The 15,067-nt window shown below is 35.9% G+C and overlaps 1 protein-coding gene across 1 annotated transcript in view; it reads right to left on the bottom strand.

The window, feature by feature from the left end:
* Positions 1-15,067, bottom strand: part of CFAP47 (cilia and flagella associated protein 47) — a 495,620-nt gene that overhangs the window by 48,617 nt on the left and 431,936 nt on the right. The window contains exons 63-64 of the mRNA XM_045873173.1: positions 4,221-4,392; positions 1,010-1,171 (exon numbers count right to left, since the gene is read on the bottom strand). Coding sequence (XP_045729129.1) covers positions 1,010-1,171; positions 4,221-4,392 — 334 coding nt within the window. The remainder of the gene's footprint in view (positions 1-1,009; positions 1,172-4,220; positions 4,393-15,067) is intronic.

Raw genomic sequence — 15,067 nt, 5'->3', positions numbered from 1 at the left:
TAACATGTGGAATTTAAGAAACAAAACAAATGAACAAAGGAAAAAAACAGAGGCAAACCAAGAAACAGACTCTTAACTATAGAGAACAAACTGATGGTTACCAGAGGGGAGGGGAGGGGATGGGTAAAATAGGTGAAGGGGATCAAGAGTACACTTATTATGGGGCGCCTGGGTGGCTCAGTTGGTTAAGCGACTGCCTTCGGCTCGGGTCATGATCCTGGAGTCCCGGGATCGAGTCCCACATCGGGCTCCCTGCTCGGCGGGGAGTCTGCTTCTCCCTCTAACCCTACCCCCTCTTGCGCTCTCTCTCTCACTCTCTCTCTCTCTAATAAATAAATTTAAAAAATCTTTAAAAAAAAAAAAGAGTACACTTATTATGATGAGCATTGAGTAATGTATAGAATTGTTGATCACTATACTGTATGCCCCAAACTAATATAACACTGTATGTTAACTTTACTGGAATTAAAATAAAAAATTTAATGAGAGTGGGCTATAAAAATACATTAATAACATCCTTTGAAAAACAAATAGAGGGGCGCCTGGGTGGCTCAGTCAGTTAAGTGTCTGCCTCTTGGTTTCAGCTCAGGTCATGATCTCAGGGTCCTAAGATCGAGTCCCTCATCAGGCTCCACACTGAGCACAGAGTCTGCTTGAGATTCTCTCTCTCCCTCTGCCCCTGCCCCTGCTCATGTGCCCTCTTTCTCTCTCTCTCAAATAAATAAAATCTTAAGGAAAAAAGAAAAACAAATAGAAATATCATCCTAAATTTCAGTATCTATTTACTTTTGTTTCTTGTTTTTATTTGGTCTTCACTTTGTAGGCTCTATTTTTCCAATTTTTAATTAAAAATTATGAAATATATTAAGCTTTGATTCATAAAATCAATACTTCTCTGGCTTAAACAGCAAAAGATGACATAATAGAATTTTCCATCTTAAATTTTTTTCTCAGTTCAGCATAAATTACATTCACAAAACCAGTTATATACTTTTGTTTGATATATTACCTCGTCTGACTTGTCAGCCTGAAGTCAACAATAGATTCCTTAAATAAACCAATGCCTTCAATATCAATGACATCATCCACATCAGGCTCAGTAGCAACCAACGTTATGGGAAACTTCCAAATCCCATCTGTTATGCACTCTATTTTCAGTGTAATTTGAGTCCTTAAATAGAAAAAGAGATTACAAAGGATACTACAGGAAAACAAGTAAAAAGAGAATACAATATAGCAGACCAATATCTAGGGTGAAAATGTAAGCAAACCTTGTGCTTTTGGTAAAAATATTGGGACTTTTAATTCTTTTTTAAATTTTTTATTTATTTTTATTTTTTAAAAGATTTTATTTATTCATTTGAGAGAGAGAGAGAGAGAGAGAGAGATACAAAGGGAGCACAAGCAGGGGGAAAGGCAGAGAGAGAGGGAGAAGCAGACTCCTTGCTGAGCTGGGAGCCTGGAGTGGGGTTCCATGTGGGACTCAATGTGGGGCTCAATCCCAGGACCTGGAGATCATGACCTGAGCCGAAGGCAGATGCTTAACCATTTGAGCTACCCAGGCGTCCCTGGGACTTTAAATTCCTTAAAAAAATGCAGGTGACTGTGAATTACATTTTAGAAATAAATTTTAGGTCTTTGGTTATATTATCAATCTCCCTGTGAGGTAATTATTTTGTAGCCCATCTTATCTACTCTCTACTTATTTACTAAGTACCAGTAAAATACACAGAATTGACTGCAAATTTTCCATAACCAGCATAGAATATGGTAATATTTAAGAATCCAAGGCTAGGTTGGCAAAGGGACCCAGGTGTTACACAGATAGGTCTGTATGGAAATTTTGTTCAAAAGGAAACATTGTGAGAAAGTTTTTTAAATTCTTCTTTCATGTAGAAAAAATTATATTTTCTGTGGACACTTACAAAGTTCATAAAATTGACTTAAAGATTTTCAAAAATTAAATTGCAATTTTAATTTAAATTAAAAGACCACAAACACTCTTCATAATAACTTAAAATTGAGTGGCAGCTGAATTAATGAAGTGAATACAGATAGCCTTTCTAAGCATTTGGCTATGAAGGAGAGTGGAGACATAGGGCAGTACGTGAAACTGAGGAATGGTTACTTGTCTGTTTGCTTGCTTAGGGGGGAAATAATGCAAACAGGTAATGGTGTGGCTGTAATATTGTATGTCAGATTGGACAAAGAAATCACAATCCTTTTACATAAAACTCTCAAAAAGAACAGCAGGTCAAGAGTTCCAGGAGAAAGTTGAGCTAAGATAATTATTATTTCTTAAGAAACCCTAGGACAAATGATATCAATCATTTATTTATTAAAAAATGTTTAGACCTGTGTTAAATTATAATCATCAGGCTGATTCACGACCATATTAACTACTGATCTCTCAAGTTTTTATATCAGACCCTTGATTTTTATTGAAAGAAAAGGTCAAGATCTGTAGAAATAATCTTGTTTGTTTTTGTAAAACCACCAATTAGGGCCCTGACCATTATTATTATTTTTTTATTATATACACTATTCTGTGAAAAATTACCTTGTATTAACTGCTGTGAAATAATGTTATATTTTCTTTTCACCAAAACATGAAAATTTTGTTTTCTTTTTTACCTTGCCAAACAGGAAGAAAATAATTGAATTTAATACTTAACTTATCTAGGTAAAGCATGGTTTAGGTATAATTATTTTCTTGTTCTTTTTCATAATTTAGAGCTATTGGGTTTATTTTGGTTTTTCTCATTTAACTGTATGTCTTCCAGTGAACCATCCCAAATAAATGAGGAAGGAATGATAAAAGTAAATGTATATACATATATACACAAAACAGAATTATTAAACTACATCAGAATATCACACAACACTCACAAAAATTTATGAATCATGCATACAAGTTGTCCTAAATCACTTTTGCAAACATTCACCAAGAAGCTCTAAATCCACAAAATGTTGAAGGGGTATAAATTCATACTGGTTATGCTCATATTCACTAATGATAACATTCTCCCCTTCTGGTTGTTGCTGGTAATTTCCATATCACTAAATCAACATAATACAAATCTAAATGTGAAAAAAAATACTATGAAACAAACACAGAAAGCTATTAAAATGAAAGAGAAGATAAATGTTTACAGTATACTGTCTTCTTGCAGCTTAGTTTTATTACTGCTTCCTGAAGATGACCCTGGTATCTTTTAGTTATTGAACTACATATTCAAAGCTACATTAAATACATGCCTGGCTACATCAAATACATAGTTAAACTATAGAAACAATTAAAAGCACAGGTAATACTTCAGCTGTCTTTTCATTTCCAGGCTGTATTTTGTACTTTGTGTGTATTGTGGTACTGATCGGGAGCTCTGTGTTAAGACATAAAGAAAGCCCTATTTTGGATGTGACCTATCATACATCATTTGCATGTGCTAAGTACCAGTTGCCTAAGAAGTAAATATAAAGACACTGGATGAGGTTTCCCAGAAGAAAGATGTTCAAAGGTCACTATTCTCTCAGATTCCAATATTATCCTCTTAAACCTTACTAAAGGATGTGCAATAATATAGTTTTGGTGGTAAAAGGGTAATGACAGCAATTACAAAGTAGAACACAGCTGAGGCATTTTTTTATCATTCGAACTGGTTCTTTGAAGTAGTATCAAGAAACATCGTGCTGGGGAATCTGGGTGGCTCAGTAGGTTAAGTGTCTGACTAGTGATTTTGGTTCAGGTCATGATCTCAAGGATCCTGAGATTGAGCCCCGCGCTGGGCTCTGTGCTCAGTGGGGAGTCTGCTTGAAGATTCTGTCCCTCTGCCCACCCTCAGATAAATAAATCTTAAAAAAAAAAAAAAAAGAAACATCATGTTGTTAATGCACAGTACCAAGTCAGTAATTTTTTAAAAAATTCTACGAAGTGCACTGCTCTTTTGTGAATACTAAACCCTAATGACCTTTGGGAGGTCACAATTTGTGAAGGTTATCTTAGATTTCTAATCATTTGGACTATTTTTTCTCATCAGAACACTTTTCAGAGTTTGATAGCTAGAGATAATCTAGCCCAAAATATTTACCTCAACAGCATCAAAGAAGTAATACAATCCAAATATAAAAGATGGAAAGAAAAATCAACAGAATTTTGTTTAAAAGAGTAATAACATGTAATTTCAAAAAGTAATAATATTATTTAAAGAAAAAAGGTTTACCTCAATGGTTTCTTTGGTGCAAATACCACATTGAAGACCAATGCTATCATTTCAGCTTTGATATGATAAGATTTTTTGATCATATACAAAGCTACGCAGGATCCCAAGTTAGACTTCATAACTTCAGATTCAAATTGAATTTCATACTCAAATTCACGTTTCACAGGCAAATCTAAGAAAATCAAGATTAAAATAATTTCAACTTAATTAAATATATATAGATTGAAAATCAATTACCTGTCAACACTAATCATGCACAGGTATTTAGAGGGAGGGAGAGGGTTTATATTATTTACCCTTGTGTTCATAATACCTAGTGCATTACTGGGTATATAATAGATGTACTCAGTTATGTTTTTGTTAAAAGGTAAATAAATAAATGAATGAATAAAAAATAAATGCAGAAGACAACTCTCACCACCTTAAATCTTTAAAATTCAGATTTATGAACAAGAAATAGCCAGACGGAAATTAATAATCAATATTTACCATAAAATATAAATAATACGGCATTGTCTATATATTAAAAGTTTATAGACTTGTAATTTATAAAGAAAGATTTGAATTAAGTTTAAACAATATTAAAACAGCATCCCAATCTATTTGGGCAGAATTTTCAAGTTCTGGTATATTTTAATAAAAGAGAGAGTTCTTCATGTTTTAGTCTGGAGTTTTAGAGACAATCTAGTTAACCATATTTTCTTAACCAGTAGGCTACCAGAGGAAAGTTATAGCAGGGTTTTTTTGGGTATATGTGAAAAATAACTCAAATCCAGTACTGGCATGTGTAAGAGAAGCACAAACATCTATTATATTAATGCTCCACATACATGTCAGGAGCCCAAATGCCCAATTGAGAATTTTATTGCATATGGATCATGGAAGAGAGGTCAGGAAACCATAACTTGACCTGGTCCACAGCTGAGGTAATTTCTAAAGTTTGTTTCCAGTGTATAAAGGTAAATGTGATCCTTGGATTCACAGAACTGATGGCCACCTTTCTTTAAGCAATCCAAACAGAAAACAGACCACCTTTAAGAAGTAGTTGATTATAATGTATGCTGTAGAACTCTGAATGGCTGTAACAAGCCCAAGTCACATTTCATGATTATCCAGCAAACCTTATTAATGTAAAATAACTGGTTAATCCACACCCTTACAAGGTCCCTTTTTCTCTTTTTCCACATGTAAAAGTATACTTCTGATCTCCTGAATTGCTGATTTTTATCCTGTTGACAAAATCCGCAATTATTATTCCTATCAATAACCTGTCTTTGCTATAGCAAAATCAATGTGTCTACGTATTATGCGCCTATTTGTTCTGGGAATGAGATATGGAGATGTTCCATAGGAAGCCATAATCCATACAAAGAAAGAGCATTTAAGAATTTTAGAGCGGTTAATGGGAGATGAAATTTCCATTGCATTCAAATAACATAACATTTTTAAAGCAAATACTGTATGTAGTTGAGCTCTGCATCTGTTTCTACTTAATTACTGAAGCCTTTATGGGAATGCTTGTGTCAGAATGAAGACAAGAAAATGAGAAGCTAAATTTAGTTTCAGAAGCATTGAACCCCCTATGGAGAATCTGTCACTATGGATGTTATAATTGTAATCATAAGAAGATCCATTGGTACAAAATAGAGATATGATTATCAACTAAGGGATAGGAGGTGAGACAAGTAGAAACAATATGAATATATTTTTCAAACTACACATATCCACCTTGTCTGTAACTGGAATATATTGATCTGAGCCCGTAAAGGAGAAGGAAAGAAGGCGGCTGGACAAAATCACAATAAACTGACATCCGGTATTGTATCTTTTTTTTTTTTTAAAGATTTTATTTATTTATTTGAGAGAGAGAATGAGACAGAGAGAGCATGAGAGTGGGGAGGGTCAGAGGGAGAAGCAGACTCCCCGCTGAGCAGGGAGCCCGATGCGGGACTCGATCCCGGGACTCCAGGATCATGACCTGAGCCAAAGGCAGTCGCTTAACCAACTGAGCCACCCAGGCGCCCTTGGTATTGTATCTTAAAAATAATCTGTTAGAGTCTCTGCATTTTATTTGGAAAGTCATATTACCAAGTGAGAAACATGGTTTTTGTTATGCTCCTAATTTGGAGAGAAACTATGCAGTATTTTTATGTGGACTGGGTGGATAAGAGCTAAGTCAGTGAGGCCAGTATAAATTAATTATGTGATTGTTGGATAAAATTAATCTCTCATGACAAACATAGCTCATAACTCTAAGAGAAACCTGCACATTTCTAAAAAAAGGTATCTAAATAAGTGTAGTTTCCCTTAATACACATTACAATTTCAAAGTTATAAGTCAACAGTCCTTGGGACTATTGTAACAAATTTTTCAACATTGAGGGAAAATCTTACTGTTTTTTAGCAAACCCTTAAAAAAGGCACTTAAATTCATGAAACTAATAGGATAAAAACATATTTGACTTCAGTTGTGTTTTACCAGCATGTAAAAAGCTTTCCTTGAAATGACAAGTATGGTTTTTGTCCTCATGGAGCTGATGACCGAGAGGCAAGAACTGGTAATAAACTACCAGTAATACCACTAATTTTTAATTACTGTGATAACTGCTATTATGGAGAAGTAAAAGAGGCATGAGAGCATCTGTCCTGGGAACCTGGCTATGAAGGTCCTGAGGAGGAAACCAATACACCAAAATTGAAAGGTGATAAAGGATACCTGGATGTAGAAATTAAGAAAATGCCTCCTAGGCTTCATCAGAGCAGCATGGGGGAGTTTTCCAGAGGGGAAACCACCTTAGCCCAGTTGAGAAAGAACTTATGTGGATGAAGCAGAGGAAGTGGCAAGAATTTGTCAAAAGATGAAGTGGGCAAAGTAGGCAAGACTATACAGGGTATGGTGAGGAATTGGAACTTCTAAGAATAACAGGAGGCCACTGAATGTTTTAAGTATGTCAGTAATGTGCTCTTTTAATGAGCAAAAGGGGATTAGAAGAGAACTTAAGGAAGTTTCCATGGTAGTTCAGGCCAGGTGGTGGCTTGCATGAGGGTGAGAGGAAGATGTAGATTAAGATCAAATAATGCCCTGCTCTGTATAAAGTGGGAGATATGTGAGCAGGCATGACTGGCAACTAGAATCCCCAGCTTATCACTTCTGTCCTGTATTCATACCCTCCACATATATACAAAATATTTAATCAAACAGGTTTCAGAGAACTTCAGAGTAGGATATCTATATCTATCTATATCCATGTCCATATCTATCTACTGTGTCACAAAATAATAATGGTGATAATCATTTGGGAATGGCAGCAGAGCAGAAGGGGCATGTCTCCCATCCAGATAGTGTCCCTGTATAATTATCATTCAACCTAATGCCTGTATCATAGTGCCAATAAATCATGCAGTGGGAGCTACGTTGGCCAGTGGTTCATTACTAAGGTGAATTTTCTCAGGGCAAAGACTGAATTTTATTCAATGTGGGAGAATATCAGTCATTTTTTTTTTTAAAGAGAACATTTGACTAAATATGATAAATAATCAGAAAGTATTGAATTATAACAAATTAATTTACAAAATATACTTTGAAATTATGTATTATTATACCATATACATTTTTAATCTGTAAGAAATACATGTCAAAGCAAACCCAACGGAAAGGTCTCAATAATGGAAAAATGACTATCAAAGAATAATGAACATTGTTATTCATGTTCTTTCCCTAAATTTCTGCAGTTTTCCCTTCACTAATAGACATGCACATTTGTTAGAATATCATAATCATATAAGGAATGAATGGAGTGCTGGAGACAAATTTGATATAGATGAAGACAGCAAAGTATTCAAAGAAAACGGAGAAGGCTGGATAAACTCACTAAAGCTATTTTCTTTGAACAGGTAATGAAGAATGAACCACTCTTACTATTTTTTTTTTATAAAGTTGAAAACCTTAATAAAAAAATAAAGTTACAAATCTTTCTGAAGGGGCATTTCACTGACATGTTTTTATTTCACTTTCATAAGGTCATTTAACAGACCAGACATTTTGATTAATTTAAAATAACTGCATTTTTCTCTGCTATGACTATAAGTACAGTAAACTACAAAATGAAAAATTAAAGGAAGAAAGTGGCCTCATATCTGATGCTCTTCTTACACATTTTATTTGAAACAAGATACCAAGAAGAAAAGATAAAGGGACTTCTGCAACATAAATATTTGACCTGAACTTTCAGCAAAGTTCCAATTTCAGTCTCTATCCAATATTTAGGCACCATATTTTTGTACTTTCTTTTTCATAGAACATTCTTCTGTGCATTAATGAGAAAACCCACTGAATGACATTGGGAGGACCATGTTTCCATTATAAAACATCATTTGTCAGTGACTGAAGATGGGCACTCTATTACATCACTGTCACAAAATACCCAACTAGAGCTTTGCATGACAATAATGGTAAGGTCTAACACTTACGGAACACATACTGAGAACCATACGCTTTCTAAGGATTCCATGCATTTACATATTTAATCCTCAGAAATACCCTAGGAAGTAGATACCATTATTATCTCCATGTTACAGTTGAAGAAACTAAGTTTATATAGAGGTAAAATAATTCTCTCAAGGCCCTAAAGAGATTAAATGGAAGAATCCTAGGTGTCTGGCTTTATACTTCACAGCCTATGATATGAGGCTGGTCATGTGGCACAATTGCTGAGAAGATACCATTAGCAGCAGCCTCTGGAAATGTGCAGGACATAACCGACACAATGGAGTGTGGTGGCCCTCAGGGCAGAGCCCTTGGTCACAAAAACATCTAGATCCTGGTCAGAAGAAGAGGAGCCAACAAGAGAAATGGAGGAGAGACAACCAATGAGATAATAAATAATAAGACTAGTCATGAAAACTAAGAGCAGGAAGTTCTTCAGCTGAGTCAAATGGTAAATGCTGCTGACAGGCTGAGTGAGCTCAGGACACAAATCTGACCATAGGATTAGGCATACAGGTTAAGGGTGACCGTCTTGTCAAGGGCAGTCTCATTAGAACAGTTAGGACAGAAGCCATAACAGAGTGAGTTGAGCAAAGAAAGTAAAAAGAACAAAAGCAGAGGAAAGGATCAAATCTGGAGGCCAAGGTAGGATCATGGAAGGACCAATGACAGGTTTTTCAGGAGCTGTTTGTGATTACAGACCAAACAGGGCAGGAGAATTTACATATGACAGCAAACAACATACAGCAAGATGACGGAAAAGAGACCAATGTGACACATAAACTAGCAAATCAGACACACAGAAAACATAACAGATTAATCAAAGAACAATGGCCTCAAGTTATAGAACATCTGGAAAATAAAAGAAAGAGGCATGATTCTGATATGGAGTTAAACAATAAAACCATTCCCACAGAAAAAGTCTCATAGTCACTGGACTAATCCCCAGGCAGGCACAAAGAATGCATAAACCAAGAATTATGTAGGAATAATAAATACAATTATGGGGGAGATTATGCCCACACAGAATAATCTGTAATCTTATAGAAGTGAAAGTGCAAAATACCGTTTAAATATCCATATATAATATTATTCCAGTAGGGCAATACCAATTGATTTAAATACTGCAGGTGCATAAACCCAACACATTGGACAGATATTCTTTGAATTCCTTGACAACATTCTGTGTGTCTTATTAATTTTGGCATGTCTGGGGCTCAGCAAAATATCTGGCAGCAAAGATGCTCGCAAGATTGTTGTTGAATGAAAAAAATACGAAGGTGATCAATCCTGGTTAACTCAATGGTGTGTGTGAGGAATCAGGGTGGGAGGAGAACAGAGAGGTCCTGGCATTTTCATGTAATGAGGCTTGGTAAGGTTTTTTGGACTCTTCGGGAAAGATGATGAAGATAAAGGGAGACTGATGGGAAGGGAGTGTTGGGGATTCTGGCCTCCTACTTACCATGTTTACATAGAGGGGCCTATTCACTCACAAGAGAGGAAAAGTATAGGAAGAAAAAAATCTCAGCATCAATCTGCCTCCTCCACCATGACTTGCCATGGGGGGAAAAGCAACATACCTGACCAGTGAATATGGGTGAAGGAATGGAAGGTGAGCAGATGAGCAGAACTTTTACTTTCCTAATGTCCTGAATCCAGAATGCGCACTTTCTCATCCTCCTGCATGTGTAGGTTGTTTGCTCCTGCCAGGAGTCTATAACTGGCTAGTCTGGGGTGAATGCACTTCATTTTGGTGGGAGGTATTAATAAGCCCAAATGAGTCCATACTGCCAAGTCACATTTCAGTTCACTTTTATTATTAATAGAGGTAACCTTTTGCTCTCCATCTGCCTTATTTCTAATCTATTTCTCATTTGGTCATAAACCTAGATGAGGGAATATAAGGGTTTAATTAGTGATCACACCTAAAACCCCATCATAGTCCAAGCCAGAGAGTTTTTAATTTCCACCATAATGGATTTAAGAGACTTTAATTTCCACCATAATGGATTTAAGGGACGATAGGAAGGAAAAACTGGAATGAATAACATGACTCTTTTGAACACTATTTAATGTGTTGGGTAAACTATAATTACACACACAGGGAAAAAGAGTTGGTTTGCCTTTGCATATACTGAAGACTAAAATAGTATTAAGACTTTGTGGTAGACCTGTCCTTAAAGAAATAGGGGAGAAGGCAAAGGCAAGCAGGTAGACTTACAGAGCGCAGGCAAGTTGGTTACATCTTTCGAATATGGGTAGGGAAAGGAATCAAGTTATTACCGATGCCTTTAAGGAACCGAGACAAAGGAGAAGTTAACGGATTTATCAAATATTCAGGTACCATAAAGACAGAGAAAAACATTAAGTTTGAGAGGGGATTGAGCAAATCTACTTCTATATAGGACATGCTTCAGAACAGAAACATTCACAAATTAAAATGTCTTTAGCCAAATAATAAACTTCTTGAGTTTGGTAGTATGGAGCATAGAAAAAGCTATTTTAGAGGGAATCATTGGAAGAGATAAGTCTGCAAACCTTCCAAATTGCTATTTTCAATATGAAGTATTATTTTTCATCATGAAAAGTAATGAAGCAGTGAGCTATGAGCCATATCAAAAGGTGTATTTTCAAGAGCTATTTTCTTAACATGCCTTTCTTTTTTTTTTTTTTTTAAGATTTTATTTATTTATTTGACAGAGAAAGACACAGCGAGAGAGGGAACACAAACGGGGAGTGGGAGAGGGAGAAGCAGACTCCCTGCAGAGCAGGGAGCCCGATGCGGGACTCGATCCTGGGACTCCAGGATCATGACCTGAGCCGAAGGCAGTCGCTTAACCGACTGAGCCACCCAGGCACCCTCTTAACATGCCTTTCAAACCTCCCAAAATGATATTGGCAGATTCCTTATAGACCCTGCTTATCTAGAAGGAAGTGGACTTTTTTCCAGTAATAACATTTAATCAATTTCTATTATCAGAATTATAATTTCTTTAGGTTGCAACCTAACAAAAGTATAAGTAATTTAATGTAGCAAGAACATATTAAAATGGTTCCTATATACGAGCATTTTTTTTTAACCTTCCTTTACAATGTCACAGACCTATCAACATTTTGCTTTCAACAGGATAGGTTTCAAACCGAAATAAAGGTTTGAACACTCAATTATTAAAATTCACTTAAGCACAGCAGGATGACAGACAAAACAATTACTTCACTTCAGAAAGGTACTAGACATTTACTGGGGTACATTCACTATAAGTTGGCTGCTTATGAAAATACGTTCCATTTCAATAAAAAGTGCTTACATTTATTTATCACTGGAAATTGAGAGTTGTGTTATACATTTGAACTCTGAGGTTAATCTACACTGATATTTTTAACCGTGACCTGCATTAACAATCAGAATTCCCTTTTGTATTGTCTATTGGTTGAAGAAAAGAAAGTCAGCAGGGTTTCATTTACGTAAAAATTATAATTCTTACATTTCTCTAATGCTACTACATGATTCACTAAAGCAAAATCTGTATTAAACTTATAATAACATTTCAGAGATAAATGGTTTCCATCAGTCTGATTTCATTACGAACAGATATTCTTTAAAATCAAGAGCAATTAAACAGACTTGCAATAGAAAATTCCCCTCTCCTCACATAAGTTTATTTCATTTTTTATAAATTTAAGCAGTCTATGATTAAGTTGGCATTTCTGCAATTACAACACTAAAATTCAAAGAGAAAAAAGAAATAACTAATAAATTAACATAATTAAAAATTAAATTTCTCACTGTGCAACTTAATAATATTTCCTTAACTCACACAATTCATATTATCAATATCTAGTCAATAAAAAGACAATAATTAGTGTGAACTTTTTTTTTTGTAATTCCAAAGATTTTATGAAGTATATTGGGTACATGTAACATAGGTATTCATTTCATAATTCCATCTCAAGTTTTTAAAATATTACCTTCCAAATCATATAAGAAGAGTGTGTGTGTGCGGGGGAGATTGTTCTGACATTCTTGTAATTCATTTAAGAAATATTTATTATTTCCAGATCCTCTTCTGAATTTACTCTCAGACCGCTTGTTTGCAAAAACAAAACCCTAGTTTGAATGATCTATTTTGGAAGACACCAAGGGGTGTCCAGGAAAGTGAAAGAGGGTTGACTGATCATGACTGAGCCATGTGTATAAGTTGATGAGTAGGCAGAGAAAGTGGGCCGGAGAAGAGAGAAAAGCAGGCATGCAGAGAAAGGCAGGCAAAAAAATACTCCCCAGCTTTACATAATACAGTTTCAACAAATGAAGATAAAGAGTGGGGGATTTGACATGCTGCCCAGAAAGTGACTCAAACTCTATCCTAGAGTGGGGACATGAGTTTCATGGTAGGAGAGATATGGGGGGGTATGAGTTTCCAGGCCCAGAGAAAAATATTTAATGTATAATAAGTTTTTAATAAGTACTTTTGGATGGATTGACCATAGATAGATTTTATCAGTCCAGAGTAAATAAAATATGGCAGAGATTGCTCATTGTCTTCCCAATATTTATTTTTTCCTTTCTTCTTTTTTAGTAATAGAAAGTCCCCAAATTTTATCTGGGCCTGGATAAAGAGATTACATTTCCCAGCCTCACCTGCATCTAGACATGTCCATATGACTGAGTTCTGACCAACGAGATGCAAGTAGAAATGATGCGTGCATCTTCAGGTCATGGCTTTAAAGGGAACCAGCTTGCTCTCCACTGCAGATGTGACTCCTCAATTGACATGCAGATGAAGACAACACAGGGGATGGTGAAGCAACAAGAGAAAAGGAACCTGGGTCCCTGGATAATCTCAAGGGACACAGGCACCACACTCCTTGGACCTTCAAGTCCAGGCTTTCATGTGAAAGAGAAATGAAGGGTGCCTGGGTGGCTTAGTCGTTTAAGCATCTGCCTTCAGCTCAGGTCATGATCTCAGGGTCCTGGGATTGAGCCCCGCATCAGGCCCCCAGCTTAGCAGGGAGTCTGCTTCTCCTTCTGCTCCCCCTGCTCGTGCTCTCACTCTCTCTTTCTCTCTCTCAAATAAATAAAATCTTAAAAAAAAAAAAAAAGAATGAGAAATAAGTCTCTCTTGTTTGTCATTGTTATTTGGTCTTGTTAAAATAGCTGGTTAAATTCCTAGCATGTTTCCACCCCTCAGGTATGGCTGGAAGCACAAGAGGGTATATATCAAATTTATTCAGTTGTAACAACCATCCAAGTAGGACTAACTTGAGTTGAGGGTGGCTAGCCGTATCACTTCAGAAATTTCTGGAATTGTTTAAAATGAGCATTTCTTATTTAATAGAAATAGCCAATATTATAAAAAATTAAAAGCTATTTTACTCTTATATACTTTTTTTTTAAAGATTTTATTTATTTCACAGAGAGAGAGACAGAGACAGCGAGAGAGGAAACATGCAGAGGGAGTGGGAGAGGGAGAAGCAGGCTTCCTCACTGGGATTTGATTTTGCCAGATCTTCATATTAACTTGTTGAAAAGTTTTCTTTAAGACTTTAAATGCCAAAGGGATTATTATACAAAATTTATTTGGGGATTGCATCTAATTTACGGCAATTTTTCAATTTCTTTAAATAAGGAACATTTAATCAAGGTTGTGTTTCTGAATTTAAAGCTGCAAGACATGGTTTCAATCATTCCTCAAATCAGAAAAAGAGAATAAAGGAAGAGATTAAAAGTGAAGGGACGTGGTAATGAGTTACTACAGTTTTTCACTCTTCTCACTGATGACAGAATCATAATCTATTCTTATAAATCCATTAACAAGTAAGGATCCGAAAGGGTACATGCACCCCGATGTTTATAGCAGCAATGTCCACAATAGCCAAACTGTGGAAAGAGCCAAGATGTCCATCGACAGATGAATGGATAAAGAAGATGTGGTATATATATACAATGGAATATTATGCAGCCATCAAAAGGAATGAGATCTTGCCATTTGCAACGACGTAGATGGAACTGGAGGGTATTATGTTGAGTGAAATAAGTCAAACAGAGAAAGACATGTATCATATGATCTCACTGACATGAGGAATTCTTAATCGCAGGAAACAAACTGAGGGTTGCTGGAGTGGGGGTGGGGTGGGAGGGATGGGGTGACTGGGTGACAGACACTGGGGAAGGTATGTGCTCTGGTAAGCGCTGTGAATTGTGCAAGACTGTTGAATCTCAGATCTGTACCTCTGAAACAAATAATGCAATATATGTGAAGAAAAAAAAAAGAAGAAGAAGAAGGTAGCGGGAGGGGAAGAATGAAGCGGGGGAAATTGGAGGGGTAGACGAACCATGAGAGATGATGGACTCTGAAAAACA

Source organism: Mirounga angustirostris, unplaced genomic scaffold, assembly GCF_029215605.1.
Source record: "Mirounga angustirostris isolate CCGP_5_RB_7025 unplaced genomic scaffold, mMirAng1.0.hap1 SCAF_11, whole genome shotgun sequence".
Lineage (NCBI taxonomy): Eukaryota > Metazoa > Chordata > Mammalia > Carnivora > Phocidae > Mirounga > Mirounga angustirostris.
The sequence above is the reverse complement of the archived record's forward strand: the minus strand, read 5'-3'. Positions and strand labels throughout refer to the sequence as shown.